The sequence below is a fragment of the Paramisgurnus dabryanus genome, chromosome 10 (assembly GCF_030506205.2).
Source record: "Paramisgurnus dabryanus chromosome 10, PD_genome_1.1, whole genome shotgun sequence".
Taxonomy (NCBI): Eukaryota; Metazoa; Chordata; class Actinopteri; order Cypriniformes; family Cobitidae; genus Paramisgurnus; species Paramisgurnus dabryanus.
The window spans coordinates 8,068,373-8,088,568 of NC_133346.1; the positions used below are offsets into that span (position 1 = coordinate 8,068,373).

Here is a 20,196-nt window from a genome sequence, read left to right on the forward strand (position 1 = left end):
AATAAGGTGTGTGTATTTACTGCTATTTCCTATGATATCTGCATATGTGCACTTCCTTACTATAAATGCAGTTTACACAATGTGACGCTGGAGCAATACAATGCAGTTTTCTTTCCACTGTAAAGTCTTCGTTCTGTTCACCTCAGTTTAAAAAAACACAAGGTGATTTACGTTCCCTGTTTTGTGTTATGATTCTAACGCGAAGTCAGCCCTGTTTAAGCTGTTTAATTAACGTAGCCCGTATAAGCTAATTAACATAAACTAGAAATGCGATCGGTTACACACTGTTTTGTTTTGTAACGCAATATGCCAAGGAAGTATTTTTATGCAGTCGTAAATCGAGTTGGTTGTGATAAAACTGAAATGCAACTAAGGCTAAACTAGTCAAATTATGTATATTAAAGCTTCTCAACTTGCAACAGGGTTAAGAAATCAATGGAAATCTATGTCATAATCTGCTATAGTTGTCATTCATTTCATTTTAGAGCCCCGTTGATTAAAAAACAGTCTGAAGAATCATTTAATAACAGTATAGCTGTTTTCTTAAACCCTAAACCATCTTTTTTTAGTTAATGATATGTAAGAATGGGGTTTTATTAGTGCTGTTCATTGATTTTAGTAAGTTTTATGACATTTGGATATAAAGTGTTTCAATACTACAATGTATGGTGTAAAAACGTCTGAGTGCTGCCCTCTTCAGGTTGAACGGTGGCTACTGCAGTTGAATTTTCCTATTGAATGTTGGGTCCAAAAAATGCCTCGTGATGTAAGCAGGTTCAAGCTCACCACGTCGCTTTGGTCAAGCATTGTTGACCCAGTCTTATTTCAGGCAGAATGTACATAGAAAAGATGCATTGTTGTTGTTCGCCATTTTTAAATGTTACAATGTCATGTGTGTAACAGCTCAAGTATACAGTATGTCACTAAGACTGTCTCTGAAAATCAGACTAAAGCCTCAAATCTTATTGTGAGATAAAAAGCATCACAGTTTAATTTCAAGCATTAATTTCACTATGATTTCAATCGCTTACATGACATTACTCAGTTAACATTAAAGATATCAAGTTTATATTTTCACAAATGTTCTTTACATTATATAGGATGATTTTATGTGGAAAACAGTAAATCACAAAGAAATACTTCAGCTGGGTTTTCACAGGCATGGTCACATTTATCTTTAATCTTTAAGAATTTTGCATTTTCTCTGAATATTTGATTTAATGTACTGTATTTTTCAATTAAATTTGCATTGCACAATAAATTATCTTAGCTGCAGACATTTTAGGTATCTATAAATACTGATAACTGTGGTCAAAACAATAGCAAAATAAATAGTTATGTATTATAAAAATTACAAACAAAGATTTTGAATAGCTACAGTAGGTATGTATGTTTGGTACGAAATGGGTATGGGGGGGCCTGACCCCCTATTTTTTCATAGGGCCCAAAATTGCTAGCGGCGCCCCTGTACGTAACCAAGACGTTTTTCATATTCTTTATTATATAACAAAAAAGTGAAAAATATTACAGACAATAAAGAGCAAATGTATTAGGAGGATGCGAAAGGGCTGATGAATATACATCTACATTGTATTCTTCTTAGTTGGTTTTCATTATCTGCGTGAATAATAATCTGTACTTGTATGTTCACTACAAATATTTGATTTGTTATGTTGTCAGCTGCAATAGTTACTTTAAGAACCTTTGGCAAACTTTTACCCAGTTTTTTTAATGTAATGTATTTACAGTATTAAATTCTATTCGATTTTATTACAAGACTGAAATTACATGAAAGGTTCTCATCTGGTCATGTTACGTTTTGTGCTTTGTTTTATGAACAAACAATCCTTTTTCCCCCATACAAAAAGTATTGTGCCATTTAGCATGGTACAGTGCTGGTGTTGATGTTTGTATTAAAACATTAAAACTCTTATCACCGTTAACATTTACTTTTTGTGGGGGTCAGAGATATTTTGGTGTTCATTCTCTGCCTATAATTAGACCCAGCCAATAGCTTGATTTCTGTTTAGATTTGGGCTGCGTGGCTCTCTGTGATCACAGATGCTTTTAATAGATTAGAATTCCATTAACATTATATTGGAAAAAAATTATTTTTGTTCTCTTAATTTGTTTGCCACTGATACTCATATTCATCTCATATTATGAGTTTCAGTGGACCATGCATTATTGTGTTGACCAAAGCAATGCCATAGACTTCTGCGGAAATTGCAGAAAGACGGCACAAGCATATTCTCATTCAGGTGGCCAGTGAGTTTTTACATAAAAAGAAAACATTAAGCACATTTCTTTAAGTTCCCCATTTTTTTTATCTCTTTTGTATCCCTACATAGAGGACTATGTTTTTCATATTCTTTATAATATAACACTTTCATCCACAAGTCTTTAGGGAGAAGGGTTGTACTATAGTCCACGTGCAAGAGAATAGCCTAATATAAATGTCTCTGATAGCTGGCAGAATAATAACATGGTGAGAGCTTTGGAGAAGGTATGAACCACCCCTACCTTCATACAATAAGTCAACTTATTTTTTTTTATATTACATCAAGGACGTCCAGCTTGTTTGGTTCATCAGTGCATAAATACAGTGTTTTCTCCGTCATTGAGTTTATTTCTCTAAACAGATCTTTTTACAGGTATCATGTCTTCAGTGCAGTCAGACTCTTCTGTAAATTCAACCTTTGTTCGTCCTACAACTTTTTTCATCAATGGCTTTGTGAATATTCCTCATGGAAAATATTACTATGTGTTTTTGTCGTTGGTGTACGCTGTTACTGTTTTTGGGAATTCTTTTATCATGTGTGTCATTTATTTGGCTCGGAGACTTCACACAGCCAAATACATCGCAGTCTTTCACTTGGCTTTTTCTGATCTGTGTGGAAGCTCGGCTTTGATCCCAAAGCTCATAGATATGTTTTTGTTTGATCATCAGGATGTTTTATATGAATCCTGCTTGACAAATATGTTTTTTATATATCATTTCATGAACCTGCAGTCTTTAACATTACTCGCACTGGCTTATGATAGACTGATCGCTATTTGTTTTCCTCTGAGGTATCATGCCATCGTAACCAAAACAAGCATGTGTCTGGTCATAGCGGTTATGTGGATTTTTTCTGTGACATATTTTTCTGTATATGTAAGTTTGGTGAATAGACTTTCTTTCTGCAGAACTAATGTAGTCGAGAGTTATTATTGTGATCACGGCCCAGTCTGTAAATTAGCTTGTAATGATTATTCCATAAATGTTTTGTTTATAAAAATGACCTTTGGTCTCTTGGTTTGTTTGCCACTGATACTCATAATCATCTCATATGCCTGCATTTCTCTGGCCTTGCGTAAGATTTCACATGGAGGTGACCGAACCAAAGCCATGAAAACTTTAACTTCACATCTTTTGCTGGTGGCAATTTTTTATCTTCCATATTTAAGTATTAATATTCTAAGTTTTACAACAACCATGAACCCAAATGTCAGGATAATCAACAATTCCCTGACCCAGACAATACCACCAATGTTGAATCCCATCATATACACTCTAAAGACAGAAGAGGTCATGCAATCTATAAAAGATCTGTACAAACGAAACAAAGTGAAAAATATTACAGACAATAAAGAACAAATGTATTAGGAGGAAGCGAAATGGTTGATGAAAACTGGTTTAACATCTTCTGCAATGTGTAAGAAAAAGTTGGTGGTGCATTTTGTTCTCAATATTCTTGTTATTTCATTTTCATTATCTGCATGAATAATAATCTGTACTTGTATGTTTACAAATATCTGATTTGTTATGTTGTCAGCTGCAAGAATTATTTTAAAAACCTTTGGCAAACTTTTACCCAGTTTTTTTTTATACTTTGATCCATCAACTGTATATGGGCGATTTATTTACATAATTCAATACCATTCAATTCTATTACAAGACTAAAATTACATGAAAAGATTTCATCTGCTCATGTTATGATCTGGGCTTTGTTATCACACTTAATGAACAAACACAAATTTTTTTTCCCTAACAAAAAGTATTGTGCCATTAGTACAGTGGTACAGTGCTGGTGTCGGATGGTAATTGCATTTTACTAAAATATATTTTATGGAAAAAGGGATTGCCCTTAAGTAGTGTGATATTTAGAATAAGCATAATATGTTCAGTGTTCTATTTGTGCTTTGTGTAATGGGATCCAAGTCTTTAGACAAATACTCCAGCCTCATTTAAAAAAAATTGTATTGAAAGATTAAAACTTAATATCACCATTAACATTTACTTTTTGCGGGTGTCAGAGATATTTTGGGGTTCATCCTCTATAATAAGGCCCAGCCAATAGCTTGATTTCTGTTTACATTTAGGGCTGCGTGACTCTCTGTGATCACATATGCTTTCGATTAGGGATGCTTAACGATTAATCACGATTAATCGTTAGCAGAATAAAAGTTTTTGTTTAAATCGAATATGTGTGTAAACTGTGTATAATAAATATGTATATATATATATATTTGAACACATTCATGTATAATTTTAAGAAAAAAAATGTATATATTAAGTATTTATATTTATATATAATATAAATTATACATAAATATATAAATGTATATACACATGTAAACATTTCTAAAACATATAAATGCATGTGTGTACATTTATTTATACAAAGTTATTATACACAGTTCACACACATATATGATGTAAACAAAAACTTTTATTCTGCTAACAATTAATCGCGATTAATCGTTAAAGGATAATTCCGGTATTTAACACTTTGAGTCTCATTTCTGGTTTGTTTTGGATGAACTACATTGATGGACACAGAAATTTTGACAATGGGTCGTGTCTTGAGTTTTTGACTCATTTAGAAGCGTCTCTTGACTGCTTTAGAATGGAAGTCAATGGCCATGCAAAAACATGTCATTAAAACAACACTTAACGTTCATTTTCAAAACTGTGCTACTCACCGAGTGGTGCGTAGTGTTCGTTGATGATTAAAAACAAGTTGTGTAGCGAAATACAGTTTCTGTCGTGTTTTATTTGGCATTTTGTAAAATTCCATTGAGTTTTCTAGGAAGACTCATTGCTCGCTGATATATCACTCCGCCGCCGGGAAACAGAAAAGGGTATGTTTATATGTGGTTGTAGTTTTTTCGCTCGGTTTCTCTCAGAAGAAATTTTTCCCATATTTGTAGGGCTGGACCAGAATATTTAAATATTCGTTACGTGGGTTGACATTCGATTTTCAGTTTTGAGAATCGAATATATATATAAATATTTTACAGCGTTAATGCAGAGCTTTTGCCAAGCAGGAAGTGCGCTTCACGCCCCCGCACGATAGGTGGCGCAGAGAGACCAACATCCATAGCCAACAGCCACCAAACGCCACCAGTGGAAGTGATCGCCTCGAATGGAAAGCGCGCTTCCTGCTTTGGCATTCATGCTAATAGTGTTGTAAACAACGTTCAGTTTCTTGCAAAAACTGATTGATTTGCTTCACAAGACGTCAATATGTCACACGGAGTTATGGGGGATTACTGTTGTATTGGATATATATGCTTTAGATCTTAAAGTGTTCGGATCGGTTGACTTGCATGACGGAGCACTGGGGTTTCTGCAAAAGATCTTCTTTATTGTTCTGCTGATGAAAAAAACACATTGGATATTGTAAGTGTTATAAATAAACTTGATTTTGAAAGTATGCTACCGTTTTATTACAGTTTGTTGAACTTCGTTCGTTTATTTTCGTTGTTTTATTTAAATAGCCTACCCTTTATGTTGTCAGTAATTACTGTGCTGCTTATTTCTGATACGGGAATGTTTGTTTGTTAGAAAAAATGTTAGGCTACCTTATTAAAAGTGTTGCTCTTGTGTTTTGTTTCACTAATGCTGTTCACGCAGGACGCGTGACAGGCACGCCGCTTCCGGCTTGCACTGTTCTGTAGTATTTTTAAAGTTTATTAATTCTAAACGTGTCGCATGTCCGTATTGCACGAAAAAAATGTACTACACTCCCTTAGGTCCGCAGCAACACATCCGCCACATAATAAAACTGTAGACAGACACACACACAGAGAGATTCCTGCCTTTATTAAAGAGAAAAATATGTTCAGCCCCTCCTTCCGAAGCTTCAAATATTCAATTTGATTTCTACTAGAGCTTCGAAGCTCAAAAATTTTTATTCGGAACAGCCCTACATATTTAATGGCTCAGTGACCAGCTTTAGGTTTGAAGTTGAGCTCGATTGTGACTGTCTATTAGGGCTGTCAAAATGGCTGAACAAGTACATTCGAAATTCGTCCTTGAAAAATAATAAAATTCGAATTATATTCGAATTATAAAGACCTACTTTATCTTTGAGAAAATACTCCTAAAAGCCCACAAGAGGGCGCAGCACAAAGCCCCAATAATATAATCATGCACAGCATATTTTTTGTTAAAACGAATGTTATAAACACTACTAATGAAATCAAAATTAACCAGTATAGTTGTGCACCTGTAAATGTACAAAATGAATGCCATACATAGACAATGCATATTAATATAGGGCATTTTATATAAGTAGATAAATTAACGTGTTTCTAATAAAGTATGAAAACGAATTAATCTTTATTTAAGCCAAAATAAGTGGGAAAGATCATTAGTCATTTAAATTTTGTCAAGCTTAAACGCTATTCACAACAACTTATATTATATTTTGTGTGTTCCTTGGTTGAAAATATGTAGAAATATATGCGAGTAATAAAGTACAGAAGAGAAATGTTTAACTTACGCGCTGAGTGAAGCCGTTAATAAAGCGTAAAACTCTCCATAATTAATAGAGGACGTGCTGAAACAGTCGAGGTGGCAGATGATCATCATGTTTATATTTCACGCAGATAATGTTGATGAAAAACTTGCATATCAAATGTCCAGGTGAAAGTCAAGTTTCCAGTCAGTTAAAATAAAGCCACCGCGGCGTTACATTGCAACTCTCTCATATGCGGTGTGGACTAGATGCACATATGTTTTAATGTTGCTAAACAAGCAGCTGTATTATGGCACTTTTGTGTTGATCAGTTATTTTAAACTTTAAAACTGGCTATAGAAGCAGACGACAATAATTCATCTCAGTTAGTTTCACTTTGCGGTTGAATTCCAGTTGATGCTCCAAAAACCAAAGCAGCATCACACAGCCCTTTTAATATGTATTCTGTCCGATTCGTAATCCCCACTGTCTTTTCTTGCTATTTTTCAAATGAATAACGCTGGCTTGCTCCGCATAGTTGGCTGAGCCGCTAACGCTCTGTATAACAATCCGCGTCAGTTATGCATTATCACGTTGCGTGAGCTTCCTGACACAGGTAAAATTCGAATGCAAAGTTTTACGTTCGAATATGCATATTTTTTTTACATTCGACGAATATTCGAAATTCGAATTCAAATTTGACAGCCCTACTGTCTATACGCTAGACACCGAGCGTACTTGTATGGCAAAGTGGTTGTTGTCGCCATCAAGTGGTTGGGAGTGTGCTAAAGCTTCCGACTCAAATATAGAGCGGAAGTATATACGCGGTTGTGAGGTATCTAAAAAAATTGTTCCACTATAGCAAATAACACGGATTGAAATCATACATTGCGCCAATATATTTGTTTTTAATCATCAACGAACACCACGAACCACTCGGTGAGTAGTACAGTTTTGAAAATAAACGTTAAGTGTTGTTTTAATGACATGTTTGTGCATGGTCATTGACTTCCATTCTGAAGCAGTCAAGAGACGCTTCTAAACGAGTCAAAAACTCAAGACACGACCCATTGTCAAAATGTTTGTGTCCATCACTGTAGTTCATCCAAAACAAACCAGAAATGAGACTCAAAGTGTTAAATACCGGAATTATACTTTAAGCATCCCTAATTTCGATAGATTATAAATACATTAACATTATATTGGAAAAGAATTTACATTTGTTCTCTTAATTTGTTTGCTGCTGATACTCATATTCATCTCATATTATGAGTTTCAGTGGACCATGCATTATGGTGTTGACCGAAGCAAGGCCATACATTTCTGCAGAAAGACGGCACAAACACGTTTTCATTCAGTTGGCCAGTGAGTTTTTACACAAAATGAAACATTAAGCCCATTTTTTTGAGTTCCCCATTTTTGATCTCTTTTGTAGCCTCACATAGAGGACTATGTTTTTCATATTCTTTATAAAATAACACTTTCATCCACAAGTCTTTAGGGAGAAGGGTTGTACTATAAACTAGCCCGTGCTCAAGAGAATAATCTAATATAAATATCTCTGATAGCTGGCAGAATAATAACATGGTGAGAGCTTTGGAGAAGGTATGAACCACCCCTACCTTCATACAATAAGTCAACTTATTTTTTTTGTAATATTGCATCAATGGCATCCAAACGGCTTGTTTGGTTCATCAGTGCATAAATACAGTGTTTTCTCTGTCATTGAGTTTACTTCTCTTAACAGATATTTTCACAGGTATCATGTCTTCAGTGCAGTCAGACTCTTCTGTAAATTCAACCTTTGTTCGTCCGGCGACTTTTTTCATTAATGGCTTTTCTAACATCCCACATGGAAAATATTACTATGTATTTTTGTCGTTGGTGTACACTGTGACTGTTTTTGGGAATTCTTTTATCATGTGTGTCATTTATTTGGCTCGCAGACTTCACACGGGCAAATACATTGCAGTCTTTCACTTGGCTTTTTCTGATCTTTGTGGAAGCTCGGCTTTGATCCCAAAGCTCATAGATATGTTTCTGTTTGAGCATCAGGATGTTTTATATGAATCCTGCTTGACAAGTATGTTTTTTATATATCATTTCATGAACATGCAGTCTTTAACATTACTCGCTCTGGCTTATGACAGACTGATCGCTATTTGTTTTCCTCTGAGGTATCATGCCATCGTAACCAAAACAAGCATGTGTCTGGTCATAGCGGTTATGTGGATTTTTTCTGTGACATATTTTTCTGTATATGTAAGTTTGGTGAATAGACTTTCTTTCTGCAGAACTAATGTAGTCAATAGTTATTTTTGTGATCACGGCCCTATCTATAGATTAGCTTGTAATGATAATTCCATAAATGTTTTGATTACAAAATTGTCCTTTGGTCTCTTGGTTTGTTTGCCACTGATACTCATAATCATCTCATATGCCTGCATTTCTCTGGCTTTGCGTAAGATTGCACGTGGAGGTGATCGAACCAAAGCTATGAAAACTTTAACTTCACATCTTTTGCTGGTGGCAATTTTTTATCTTCCATTTTTAAGCATTCATATTCTTGGCTTTACAACATCCTTGAACCCAAATGTCCAGATAATCAACAATTCCCTGACCCAGACAATACCACCAATGTTGAATCCCATCATATACACTCTAAAGACAGAAGAGGTCATGCAATCTATAAAAGATCTGTATAAACGAAACAAAGTGAAAAATATTACAGACAATAAAGAACAAATGTATTAGGTGGAACTTAAGAAGCGAAATGGTTGATGAATACTGGTTTAACATCTTCTGCAATGTGTAAGAAAAAGTTGGTGGTGCATTTTGTTCTCAATATTCTTGTTATTTAATTTTCATTTTCTGCATGAATAATAATCTGTACTTGTATGTTTACTACAAATATCTGATTTGTTATGTTGTCAGCTGCAAGAATTACTTTAAAAACATTTGGCAAACTTTTACCCAGCTTTTTTATACTTTGATCCATCAACTGTATATGGGCGATTTATTTACAGGATTCAATTCCATTAAATTCTATTACAAGACTAAAATTACATGAAAAGATTTCATCGGCTCATGTTATGATTTGGGTTTTGTTAATACACTTAATGAACAAACACACAGTTTTTTCCCTTACAAAAAGTATTGTGCCATTAGTACAGTGGTACAGTGCTGGTGTCTGATGGTAATGGCAATATATTAAAATATATTTTATGGACAGGGGGATTGCCCTAATTAAGTAGGGGATATTTAGAATAAACATAATGGGGCGGTTTCCCGGACAGGGATTAGACTAGTCCTAGACTTAAACACTTTTGAGAGCTCTCCAAACTGAAAACAACTTGCACTGACATATCTTAAAATACATCAGTACCCTTTGTTTTACCTCAAAATGCACACAGGTAATGTTTTTAGGAAGGCATGTTTGTTAAAACTAGTTATATTTGCTAATTAAACTAAGACTTAGTCCTGGATTAAACTAATCCTTGTCCGGGAAACCGCCCCAATATGTTCAGTATTCTGTTTGTGCTTTGTATAATAGGATGCAAGTATTTAGACAAATACTGCAGGTCTCATTTAAAAAAATATATTGGTATTGAAACATTAAAACTAAGTATCACCATTAACGTTTACTTTTGCGGGTGTCAGAGATATTTTGGGGTTCATCCTCTATAATTAGGCCCAGCCAATAGCTTCATTTCTGTTTACATTTAGGGCTGCGTGACTCTCTGTGATCACAGACGCTTTCAATAGATTATAATTCCGTTAACATTACATTGGAAAAAAATTAACATTTGGTCTCTTAATTGATTTGCCACTGATACTCATATTCATCTCATATTATGAGTTTCAGTGGAGCATGCATTATGATGTTGACCGAAGCAAGGCCATACATTTCTGCAGAAAGACGGCACAAACACGTTTTCATTCAGGTGGCCAGTGAGTTTTTACACAAAATGAAAACATTAAGCCCATTTTTTTGAGTTCCCCATTTTTGATCTCTTTTGTAGCCTCACATAGAGGACTATGTTTTTCATATTCTTTATAAAATAACACTTTCATCCACAAGTCTTTAGGGAGAAGGGTTGTACTATAAACTAGCCCGTGCTCAAGAGAATAATCTAATATAAATATCTCTGATAGCTGGCAGAATAATAACATGGTGAGAGCTTTGGAGAAGGTATGAACCACCCCTACCTTCATACAATAAGTCAACTTTTTTTTGTAATATTGCAATGGCATCCAAACGGCTTGTTTGGTTCATAAATGCATAAATACAGTGTTTTCTCTGTCATTGAGTTTACTTCTCTAAACAGATCTTTTTACAGGTATCATGTCTTCAGTGCAGTCAGACTCTTCTGTAAATTCAACCTTTGTTCATCCGGCAACTTTTTTCATTAATGGCTTTTCTAACATCCCACATGGAAAAAATTACTATGTGTTTTTGTCGTTGGTGTACGCTGTTACTGTTTTTGGAAATTCTTTTATCATGTGTGTCATTTATTTGGCTCGCAGACTTCACACGGCCAAATACATCGCAGTCTTTCACTTGGCTTTTTCTGATATGTGTGGAAGCTCAGCTTTGATCCCAAAGCTCATAGATATGTTTCTGTTTGAGCATCAGGATGTTTTATATGAATCCTGCTTGACAAGTATGTTTTTTATATATCATTTCATGAACATGCAGTCTTTAACATTACTCGCTCTGGCTTATGATAGACTGATCGCTATTTGTTTTCCTCTGAGGTATCATGCCATCGTAACCAAAACAAGCATGTGTCTGGTCATAGCGGTTATGTGGATTTTTTCTGTGACATATTTTTCTGTATATGTAAGCTTTGTGAATAGACTTTCTTTCTGCAGAACTAATGTAGTCAATAGTTATTTTTGTGATCACGGCCCTGTCTATATATTAGCTTGTAATGATAATTCCATAAATGTTTTGATTACAAAATTGTCCTTTGGTCTCTTGGTTTGTTTGCCACTGATACTCATAATCATCTCATATGCCTGCATTTCTCTGGCCTTGCGTAAGATCGCACATGGAGGTGACCGAACCAAAGCTATGAAAACTTTAACGTCACATCTTTTGCTGGTGGCAATTTTTTATCTTCCATATTTAAGCATTCATATTCTTGGCTTTACAACATCCTTGAACCCAAATGTCCGGATAATCAACAATTCCCTGACCCAGACAATACCACCAATGTTGAATCCCATCATATACACTCTAAAGACTGAAGAGGTCATGCAATCCATAAAAGATCTGTACAAACGAAACAAAGTGAAAAATATTACAGACAATAAAGAGCAAATGTATTAGGAGGAATAATATTCTGTACTTATGTTCACTACAAATATTTGATTTGTTATGTTGTCAGCTGCAAGAATTACTTTAAAAACCTTTGGCAAAAATTTTTTGATCCCTCAGCTGTATATGGGCAATGTATTAACATGATTCAATTCAATTAAATTCTATAACAAAACTAAAATTACATAAAAATGTTCTCATCTGCTACACTGTAAAAAGTAATACCTAGATCTAACTTATAAAAAGTGAGGCAAGTGACTGCATGGGAAGTTTTAGGTTGAGTCAACTTGCAACCTTTTTTAAGTATATTGAACACACTAACATTACTTAATATGAATGCAATAAAATTGAGTTGAGTTAACTAATTGTACTAGTATTACTCAGTTAGATAAACCTACTTTTCTTGGTACAGGTAACATATTTATGGTTAGTTGTTGTTTTTTATGCCGTGAGATGAGGGCTAGAAACGTTTATTCAAACAACGCACCCACTCAGATTCGTATTGGGCAGCTGTAAAGCGCAACATACTTCAGTATGCAGTCTATGCACAAGCACCAGTCTTCTGAACAATGGTAACTACAAAACTCAAAGAAAAAACAGAAACTCTTCCAAATATTGAAGATAAATGAACATTAAACACTAACAAGTCTTTCTTTATAGTTAAAAAACAAAACAAAAAAAGTTTAAATTCAAATTTCACTCTCCAAATGCAGTCTCATGCAAAGCATGCTGGGAACTGCAAGTCCACTGCCTAGTTGTGTTTACTAAAATAATTCATTTAGTTTTAACACATAATTATTAAGTTAATTTCTTTCTTACAAATTTAAATCGATTATAGATAATAAAATTAAGTTGAATTTACTCAATAATGTGTTCATATAGAATTAATCAATTTATTCCAATTTTTATTTTATTTTAACTCATATTTTGATTAAAAAAACAAGAATTAAATTTTTTTAATACAGTTTACTCAATTTATTTTTGTTAAATCTACTAAGGGACAGAAACACTTTTTACAGTGTATGTTCTGGGCTTTGTTAATACACTTAATGAACAAACACACAGTTTTTTACCTTACAAAAAAATATTGTGTCATTAGCATGATACTGTACTGTTCAGTGCTGGTGTCGGATGTTATTTGCATTTTACAGAAATATATTTTATGGAGAGAGGGATTGCCCTTAATAAGTAAGGTGGTGTTCTTTTTTTGCTTTGTATAAGGGGATGCAAGTGTTATTTGTTCAGTCTAAAGCGGTTGTTCCTATTCTCGTAATGAGACATGGTTGTGTTTTGGGGTTAACATGCAATAAACCAATGAGAGTCTCATCTCCCATCCCTTTTAAAAGCAAATAGGTGTTGTCGCCCAGTTTATAGATGCATATCACTAATGCGCTCTTTAAAAAAGGAAAACAATATTGCACAATTTACCAATTGATTTTAGACTTTAGACCAGGTTTACGTTGGTCAATGGCGTAGTCTGCTTTAGTTGCCTCAAAATTGCAATGCGTCAACAATGCGCCTGAACACACCTCGTTTCACATGGGCGCAATTGCTATTTAAACAATGTGACGCTGGACTTGAAAATAATAATTGCATCGGGCTGAAACTAGCAAAAAACACTTGCGTCACGCATTGCGCCTATACAGGTGCATGATAGGGCTCCATAACTCTTAGTATCACCTTTAATATTTACATTAGACTTCTTTCTGCCATTTTTTTACATAATAAGAAAACTATACGCCCCATTTTTAAATTCCCATTTTGATCTCTCTTGTATCCCCACATGTCCCCTATGTTTTTCATATTCTTTATAATATAACACTTCCATCCACAAGTCTTTAGGGAGAAGGGTTGTACTTTGAACTAGCCCACACTCAAGAGAATAATCTAATATAAATATCTCTGATAGCTGGCAGAATGTTAACATGGTGAGAGCTTTGATGAAGGTAGAGTATGAACCATCCTGTCTTATTTACTAATATTACATCAAAATGTCCAAGCTTGTTTGGTTCATGAATGCAAGTGTATTTCTCTACACAGATCTTTTTACAGGTATCATGTCTTCAGTGCATTCAGACTCCTTTGGAAATTCAACCTTTGTTCGTCCTGCAACTTTTTTCATCAATGGCTTTGTGAATGTTCCTCATGCAAAATACTATTATGTGTTTTTGTCTTTGGTTTATGCTGTGACTGTTTTTGGGAATTCTTTTATCATGTGTATCATCTGTTTAGCTCGCAGACTTCACACAGGCAAATACGTTGCCGTCTTTCACTTGGCTTTTTCTGATATGTGTGGAAGCTCGGCTTTGATCCCAAAGCTCCTGGATATGTTTCTGTTTGAGCATCAATACATTTCATTTGAAGACTGCTTGGCAAATTTGTTTTATGTATTTCATTTTATGAATCTGCAGTCTTTAACACTATTATCCTTGGCTTATGACAGACTAATAGCTATTTGTTTTCCTCTAAAGTACCATTCCATCATAACCAAACGATCCATGTGTCTGATCATGGCTGTTATGTGGATTTTTTCTGTGACTTTTTTTGCTGTACTCGTAGGTTTGCTCACTAGACTCTCGTTTTGTGGATCCACTGTGGTCAACAGTTATTTCTGTGATCACAGGCCTATCTATAGATTAGCTTGTAATGATAATTCCTTAAATATAATGATGGGAAGGATGTGCTTTGGCCTACTGATTTGTTTGCCACTGGTACTCATCGTCATCTCATATTTTTGCATCGCTCTGGTTTTGTTTAAGATTGCCCATAATATTGACCGGACCAAAGCCATGAAAACCTGCACTTCCCATCTCTTGTTGGTTGCTATTTTTTATATCCCAGTTTTAAGCAATAATATTGCAGCTGCATTGACTTCATCTGTTGTGCCAAATGTCGGGATAATTAACATTTCCCTGACACAGACAATGTCCCCGATGTTAAATCCCATCATATACACTTTAAAGACAGAAGAGGTCATGCAATCCATAAAAGATCTGTATAAACGAAACAAAGTGAAAATTACTAAAGAAGAAAACATAAAATATATAAGAAAGAATTAAGATTTCTGGTCAGTGTAAAAGGTTTGATTTGGTTGACAGAGTGAACAAGCACTAATAAAATGTCTAATAACAGTTCAGCTATTGGCTTTAGGTAAAAAAGTGTCATGCACAATTCATGTTCTTGCTTCATTTTCCTATAGTTAACTTGTATCACCTACATAAGGATTTTTAAAGTATGTATTTGTCTGTAAAAGCCATTTTGTCATATTGTCATCTGAAAGTAGTTTATACTTTAGTGTCTTATTTTTAATGTGATATGAATAAATTATTTAAAAGTACAGCTATAGAATTAAGAGCTTGTATTGCAAGCAGGCAAAAGTCCTAAAACCTAGTAGTATAGTAGTAAGTTAATTTGCTTTGTGATTTTTTTCCCTTCTTAGATATACATTCTTGCTATAATTGTTCTTATTAAACGTAAAATATTGCTTATATTTACATTTATTAATTAATTAAGCAAAAGCTTTATCTGTGAATTACAAATGAGGGCATTTAATGCTTTGTCAAAGGAAACTGTATACTGTATGCACTGTTTTCACTGGATAAGTTTACTCATTGATCTTTAAACTAAGAGGAACTTAAACAGAAAAACAAATGTTTAGATTTTTACTCAAGCACAATGAAATTTACTTTGTAGTCACTTTTGGACAAACAAATCAGACTACTGTATGAACAGTGTGGAAAATAAAATGTGATTATGTGAGATAAGTACTGTACATGATTTGAATACATGAGCACTAATATGTTAAATGGGCTGACACAGTGGCTCAGTGAGTATCATGAGGTCCTCGGTTTGAGCCTTGGCTGGGTCAGGAGGTCTTTCTGTGCAGTTTCTCTCTGTATCACTGTGAGTTTACTCTGGGTGCTCCCTACTCCTGTTTCCTCCCATATCCCACAGACATGCAGGTTATGTAAACTGGAGATGCCAAATTGTCCTTCCCCAACTTGTGTATAGACTAACTATGTATAGATTAACCAGTTCTTGCCATGAATATAGCCATACTGTAAATGCTGAAATAATGTTAATAAATAATAAATCTATTTAAAAATAGCAATAAAATGACATCCTATTTGCTGATTAGCCCAATAAGCTCTTCGCTAATAATAAGGGAGAAAAGAGCAGAATAAAAACGGTAACTTAGTGTAACCCGCAACATGCCAATTTTAAATGTGCATGCACAAATGAGATTTTAAAGCTATAGTAGAGCAAAGACACGGCCACCACACATCACCTCATGTTTGAAGCTCAACTGATTCCCTGTCTCAATACAATTATACTGACACCTAGTGGCATATATCTAATGTCACACACATCATCGATTAACAATGACATTTTAGAAATATGAAGTTCACAGTCAGATATAAATACTTGGTAGAAAAAGTGTACAACTCTATTACTTGAGTAAACGTACAGATACTACACTTCAAGTAAAAGCTGTGAAGAGATTTTACTTGAGTGAAAGTAGCCTAAAGAAGTACTTGTTCACCCAAAAATAAAAATGGCACACTGCCAAATATATTGTTGTCTTTCACTTGGCTTTTTCTGATCTCTCTGGAAGTTTGGCTTTGATCCAGCGGCGTAGGTTCCGCGTCGGTTTTCATTTATACATTTGCGTCATCATCCGCGTCGACGTGCAAACATGCGCGCAGACCGCTGGTAAGCAGTATCCACACGTGTAAACACAGTAGCAGCGCAACCGTCAAAGAAGAAGAAGCTTGGCAAGTTAACCCACAAACGAAGAAGAAACAGCAACTTGTGTATGATTTGAGAAGACCAGCAATGATGGAAATAAATAAACAGCGGCTTTTGTTGCAGTTTGAGTTAAATCACAACTCAACTTGGCCATTCTTTGTTTTCATCGTCGCAAATGGAAATACCTTTGACGCAGTTTTTTTACCTGACGGGAGGGATTCTAGTGGACCAATCACAGCGCTTGCGGTCCGCGTAGAACTGACGCGCCTTTAAAAAATTTGCATGGCTGACACCGCCGTCGGTGTATGAATGTGTGAGTGAATGTGAGGCTAATTGTAAAGCGTTTTGGATGGCCATATGTCTGTTAAAAGCGCTATATAAATGCAGTCCATTTACCATATACATTTTTTGAGTTCCCCATTTTGATCTGTCTTGTAATCCCACATGTCCCCTACATTTTCATATTCTTTATAATATAACACTTCCATCCACAAGTCTTTAGGGAGAGGGGGTTGTACTATGAACTAGCCCACACTCAAGAGAATAGTCAAATATAAATATCTCCGATAGCTGGAAGAATAGTAACATGGTGAGAGCTTTGGAGAAGGTAGAGTATGAACCATCCTGTCTTAAGTCAACTTATTTAGTAATATTACAAAAGAAAATGTCCAAGCTTGTTTGGTTCATAAATGCAAGTGTATTTCTTTTAACAGATATTTTTACAGGTATCATGTCTTCAGTGCATTCAGACTCCTTTGGAAATTCAACCTTTGTTCGTCCTGCAACTTTTTTCATCAATGGCTTTGTGAATGTTCCTTATGCAAAGTACTATTATGTGTTTTTGTTTTTGGTTTATGCTGTGACTGTTTTTGGGAATTCTTTTATCATGTGTATCATCTATTTAGCCCGCAGACTTCACACGGCCAAATACGTTGCCGTCTTTCACTTGGCTTTTTCTGATATGTGTGGAAGCTCGGCTTTGATCCCAAAGCTCCTGGATATGTTTCTGTTTGAGCACCAGTACATTTTATTTGAAGACTGCTTGACAAATTTGTTTTTTGTATTTCATTTTATGAACCTGCAGTCTTTAACACTACTATCCTTGGCTTATGACAGACTGATTGCTATTTGTTTTCCTCTAAAGTACCATTCCATCATAACCAAACGATTCATGTGTCTGATCATGGCTGTTATGTGGATTTTTTCTGTGACTTTTTTTGCTGTACTCGTAGGTTTGCTCACTAGACTCTCGTTTTGTGGATCCACTGTGGTCAATAGTTATTTCTGTGATCACAGGCCTATCTATAGACTTAGTTGTAATGATAATTCCTTAAATATAATGATGGGAAGGATGTGCTTTGGCCTACTGATTTGTTTGCCGCTGGTAATCATCATCATTTCATATTTTTGCATCGCTTTGGTTTTGTTTAAGATTGCCCATAATATTGACCGGACCAAAGCCATGAAAACCTGCACTTCCCATCTCTTGTTGGTGGCTATTTTTTATATCCCAATTTTAAGCAATAATATTGCAGCTCTATTGACTTCATCTGTCGCACCAAATGTCGGGATAATTAACGTTTCACTGACACAGACAATGTCACCAATGTTAAATCCCATCATATACACTTTAAAGACAGAAGAGGTCATGCAATCCATAAAAGATCTGTATAAACGAAACAAAGTGAAAATTACTAAAGAAGAAAACATAAAATATAGAAGAAAGAATTAAGATTTCTGGTCAGTGTTTAAGGTTTGATTTGATTGACAGAATGAACAAGCACTAATAAAATGTCTAATAACATTTCAGCTATTGGCTTCAGGTAAAAAAGTGTCATGCACAATTCATGTTCTTGCTTCATTTTCCTATAGTTAACTTTTATCAACTACATTAGGATTTTTAAAGTATGTATTTGTCTTTAAAAGCCATTTTGTCATATAGTCATCTGAATGTAGTTTATATCTTAGTGTCTTATTTTTAATGTGATATGAATAAATAATTTAAAAGTACAGCTATACAGTTATGATCTTGTATTGCAAGCAGGCAAAAGCCCTAAAACCTAGTATAGTAGTAAGTTAATTTGCTTTGTGATTTTTTTTCCTTGTTAGATATACATTCTTGCTATAATTTTTCTCATGGAAAGTAAAATATTGCTTATATTTGCATTTATTAATTAAGCTTTATCTGTGAATAACAAATGAGGGTATTTAATGCTTTGTCAAAAGAAAATGTATACTGTGTGCATTCCTTTCACTGGAGGAATTTACTCATTGATCTTTAAACTAAGAGGAACTTAAACAGATAACCAAATGTTTTGATTTTTACTCATGCACAATGAAATTTACTTTGTAGTCACTTGTGGACAAACAAAACAGTGTGGAAAATAAAATGTGATTATGTGAGATAAGTACTGAACATGATTTGAATCCATGAGCACTAATATGTTAAATGGGCTGACACAGTGGTTCAGTGACAGTGAGTATCATGAGGTCCCCGGTTTGAGCCTTGGCTGGAGTTTCTCTCTGTATCAGTGTGAGTTTACTCTGCGTGCTCCCTACTCCTGTTTCCTCCCATAGGCCACAGACATGCAGGTTATGTAAACTGGAGATGCCAAATTGTGCTTCCCCAACTTGTGTACAGACTAACTGTTTATAGATTAACCAGTTCTAGCTATGAATATAGCCATACTGTAAATGCTGGAAAAGCGTTATAATAAATATATTCAAAATCGCAATAAAATAACATCCAAGCTGCTGATTGGCTGATGGCGCAATAAGCCCTTCACTAATAATAAGGGAGAAAAGAGCAGAATAAAAATGGTAACTTAGTGTAACCCGCAAAGTGCCAATTTTAAATGTGCATGCACAAATGAGATTTTAAAGCTATAGTAGAGCAAAGACACGGCCACCACACATCACCTCATGTTCGAAGCTCAACTGATTCCCTGTCTCAATACAATTATACTGACACCTAGTGGCATATATCTAATGTCACACACATCATCAATTAACAATGACATTTTAGAAATATGCAGTTCACAGTCAGATATACTGTAAATACTTCCCTATGCAGATATGGACAACGTGCACAACTCTGTTACTTGCTTTTAGAAGTACTTAAAGAGATAGTTTACCCAAAAATGAAAATGACTCCATTATTTTCTCACCCTCAAGCCATCTTCCATGTATATAATCTTTTCCAGACTATCACAGTCAGAGTTATACTAAAAATGTCCTGGCTGTTTCAAGCTTTGTAATGGTTGTAAATGGTGCTTCTGATTTAAAGTCCAAAAAAGTCCATCCATTCTTCACAGAGCTTCACACGGCTCCAGGAGGTTAATAAAAGCCTTCTGATGGCAATCAATTGCAATTTTGTAGGAGAAATATCAGTATTTA

General features: G+C 34.8%; 6 protein-coding genes across 6 annotated transcripts in view; all 6 read left to right on the top strand.

The window, feature by feature from the left end:
* LOC135738739 (olfactory receptor 6F1-like) overlaps window positions 1–20,196 on the top strand; it is a 93,109-nt gene that overhangs the window by 60,770 nt on the left and 12,143 nt on the right. The gene's annotated exons all lie outside the window — the stretch shown is intronic.
* Window positions 2,660–3,770, top strand: LOC135738669 (olfactory receptor 1468-like). The gene is made up of 2 exons (XM_065256737.1): window positions 2,660–3,630; window positions 3,752–3,770. The coding sequence occupies exons 1-2, from the start codon at window positions 2,660–2,662 to the stop codon at window positions 3,768–3,770; spliced, it is 990 nt and encodes a 329-aa protein (XP_065112809.1).
* LOC135738658 (olfactory receptor 1468-like) lies at window positions 8,493–9,482 on the top strand. Its single transcript, XM_065256725.1, has one exon. The coding sequence runs from the start codon at window positions 8,493–8,495 to the stop codon at window positions 9,480–9,482; it is 990 nt and encodes a 329-aa protein (XP_065112797.1).
* LOC135738648 (olfactory receptor 1468-like) lies at window positions 11,074–12,063 on the top strand. Its single transcript, XM_065256719.1, has one exon. It carries the CDS (start codon window positions 11,074–11,076, stop codon window positions 12,061–12,063), a length of 990 nt encoding a protein of 329 aa, XP_065112791.1.
* Window positions 13,937–15,110, top strand: LOC135738636 (olfactory receptor 1468-like). Its single transcript, XM_065256709.1, has one exon. The coding sequence runs from the start codon at window positions 14,043–14,045 to the stop codon at window positions 15,108–15,110; it is 1,068 nt and encodes a 355-aa protein (XP_065112781.1). The 5' UTR covers window positions 13,937–14,042.
* Window positions 17,531–18,532, top strand: LOC135738623 (olfactory receptor 1468-like). Its single transcript, XM_065256702.1, has one exon. It carries the CDS (start codon window positions 17,531–17,533, stop codon window positions 18,530–18,532), a length of 1,002 nt encoding a protein of 333 aa, XP_065112774.1.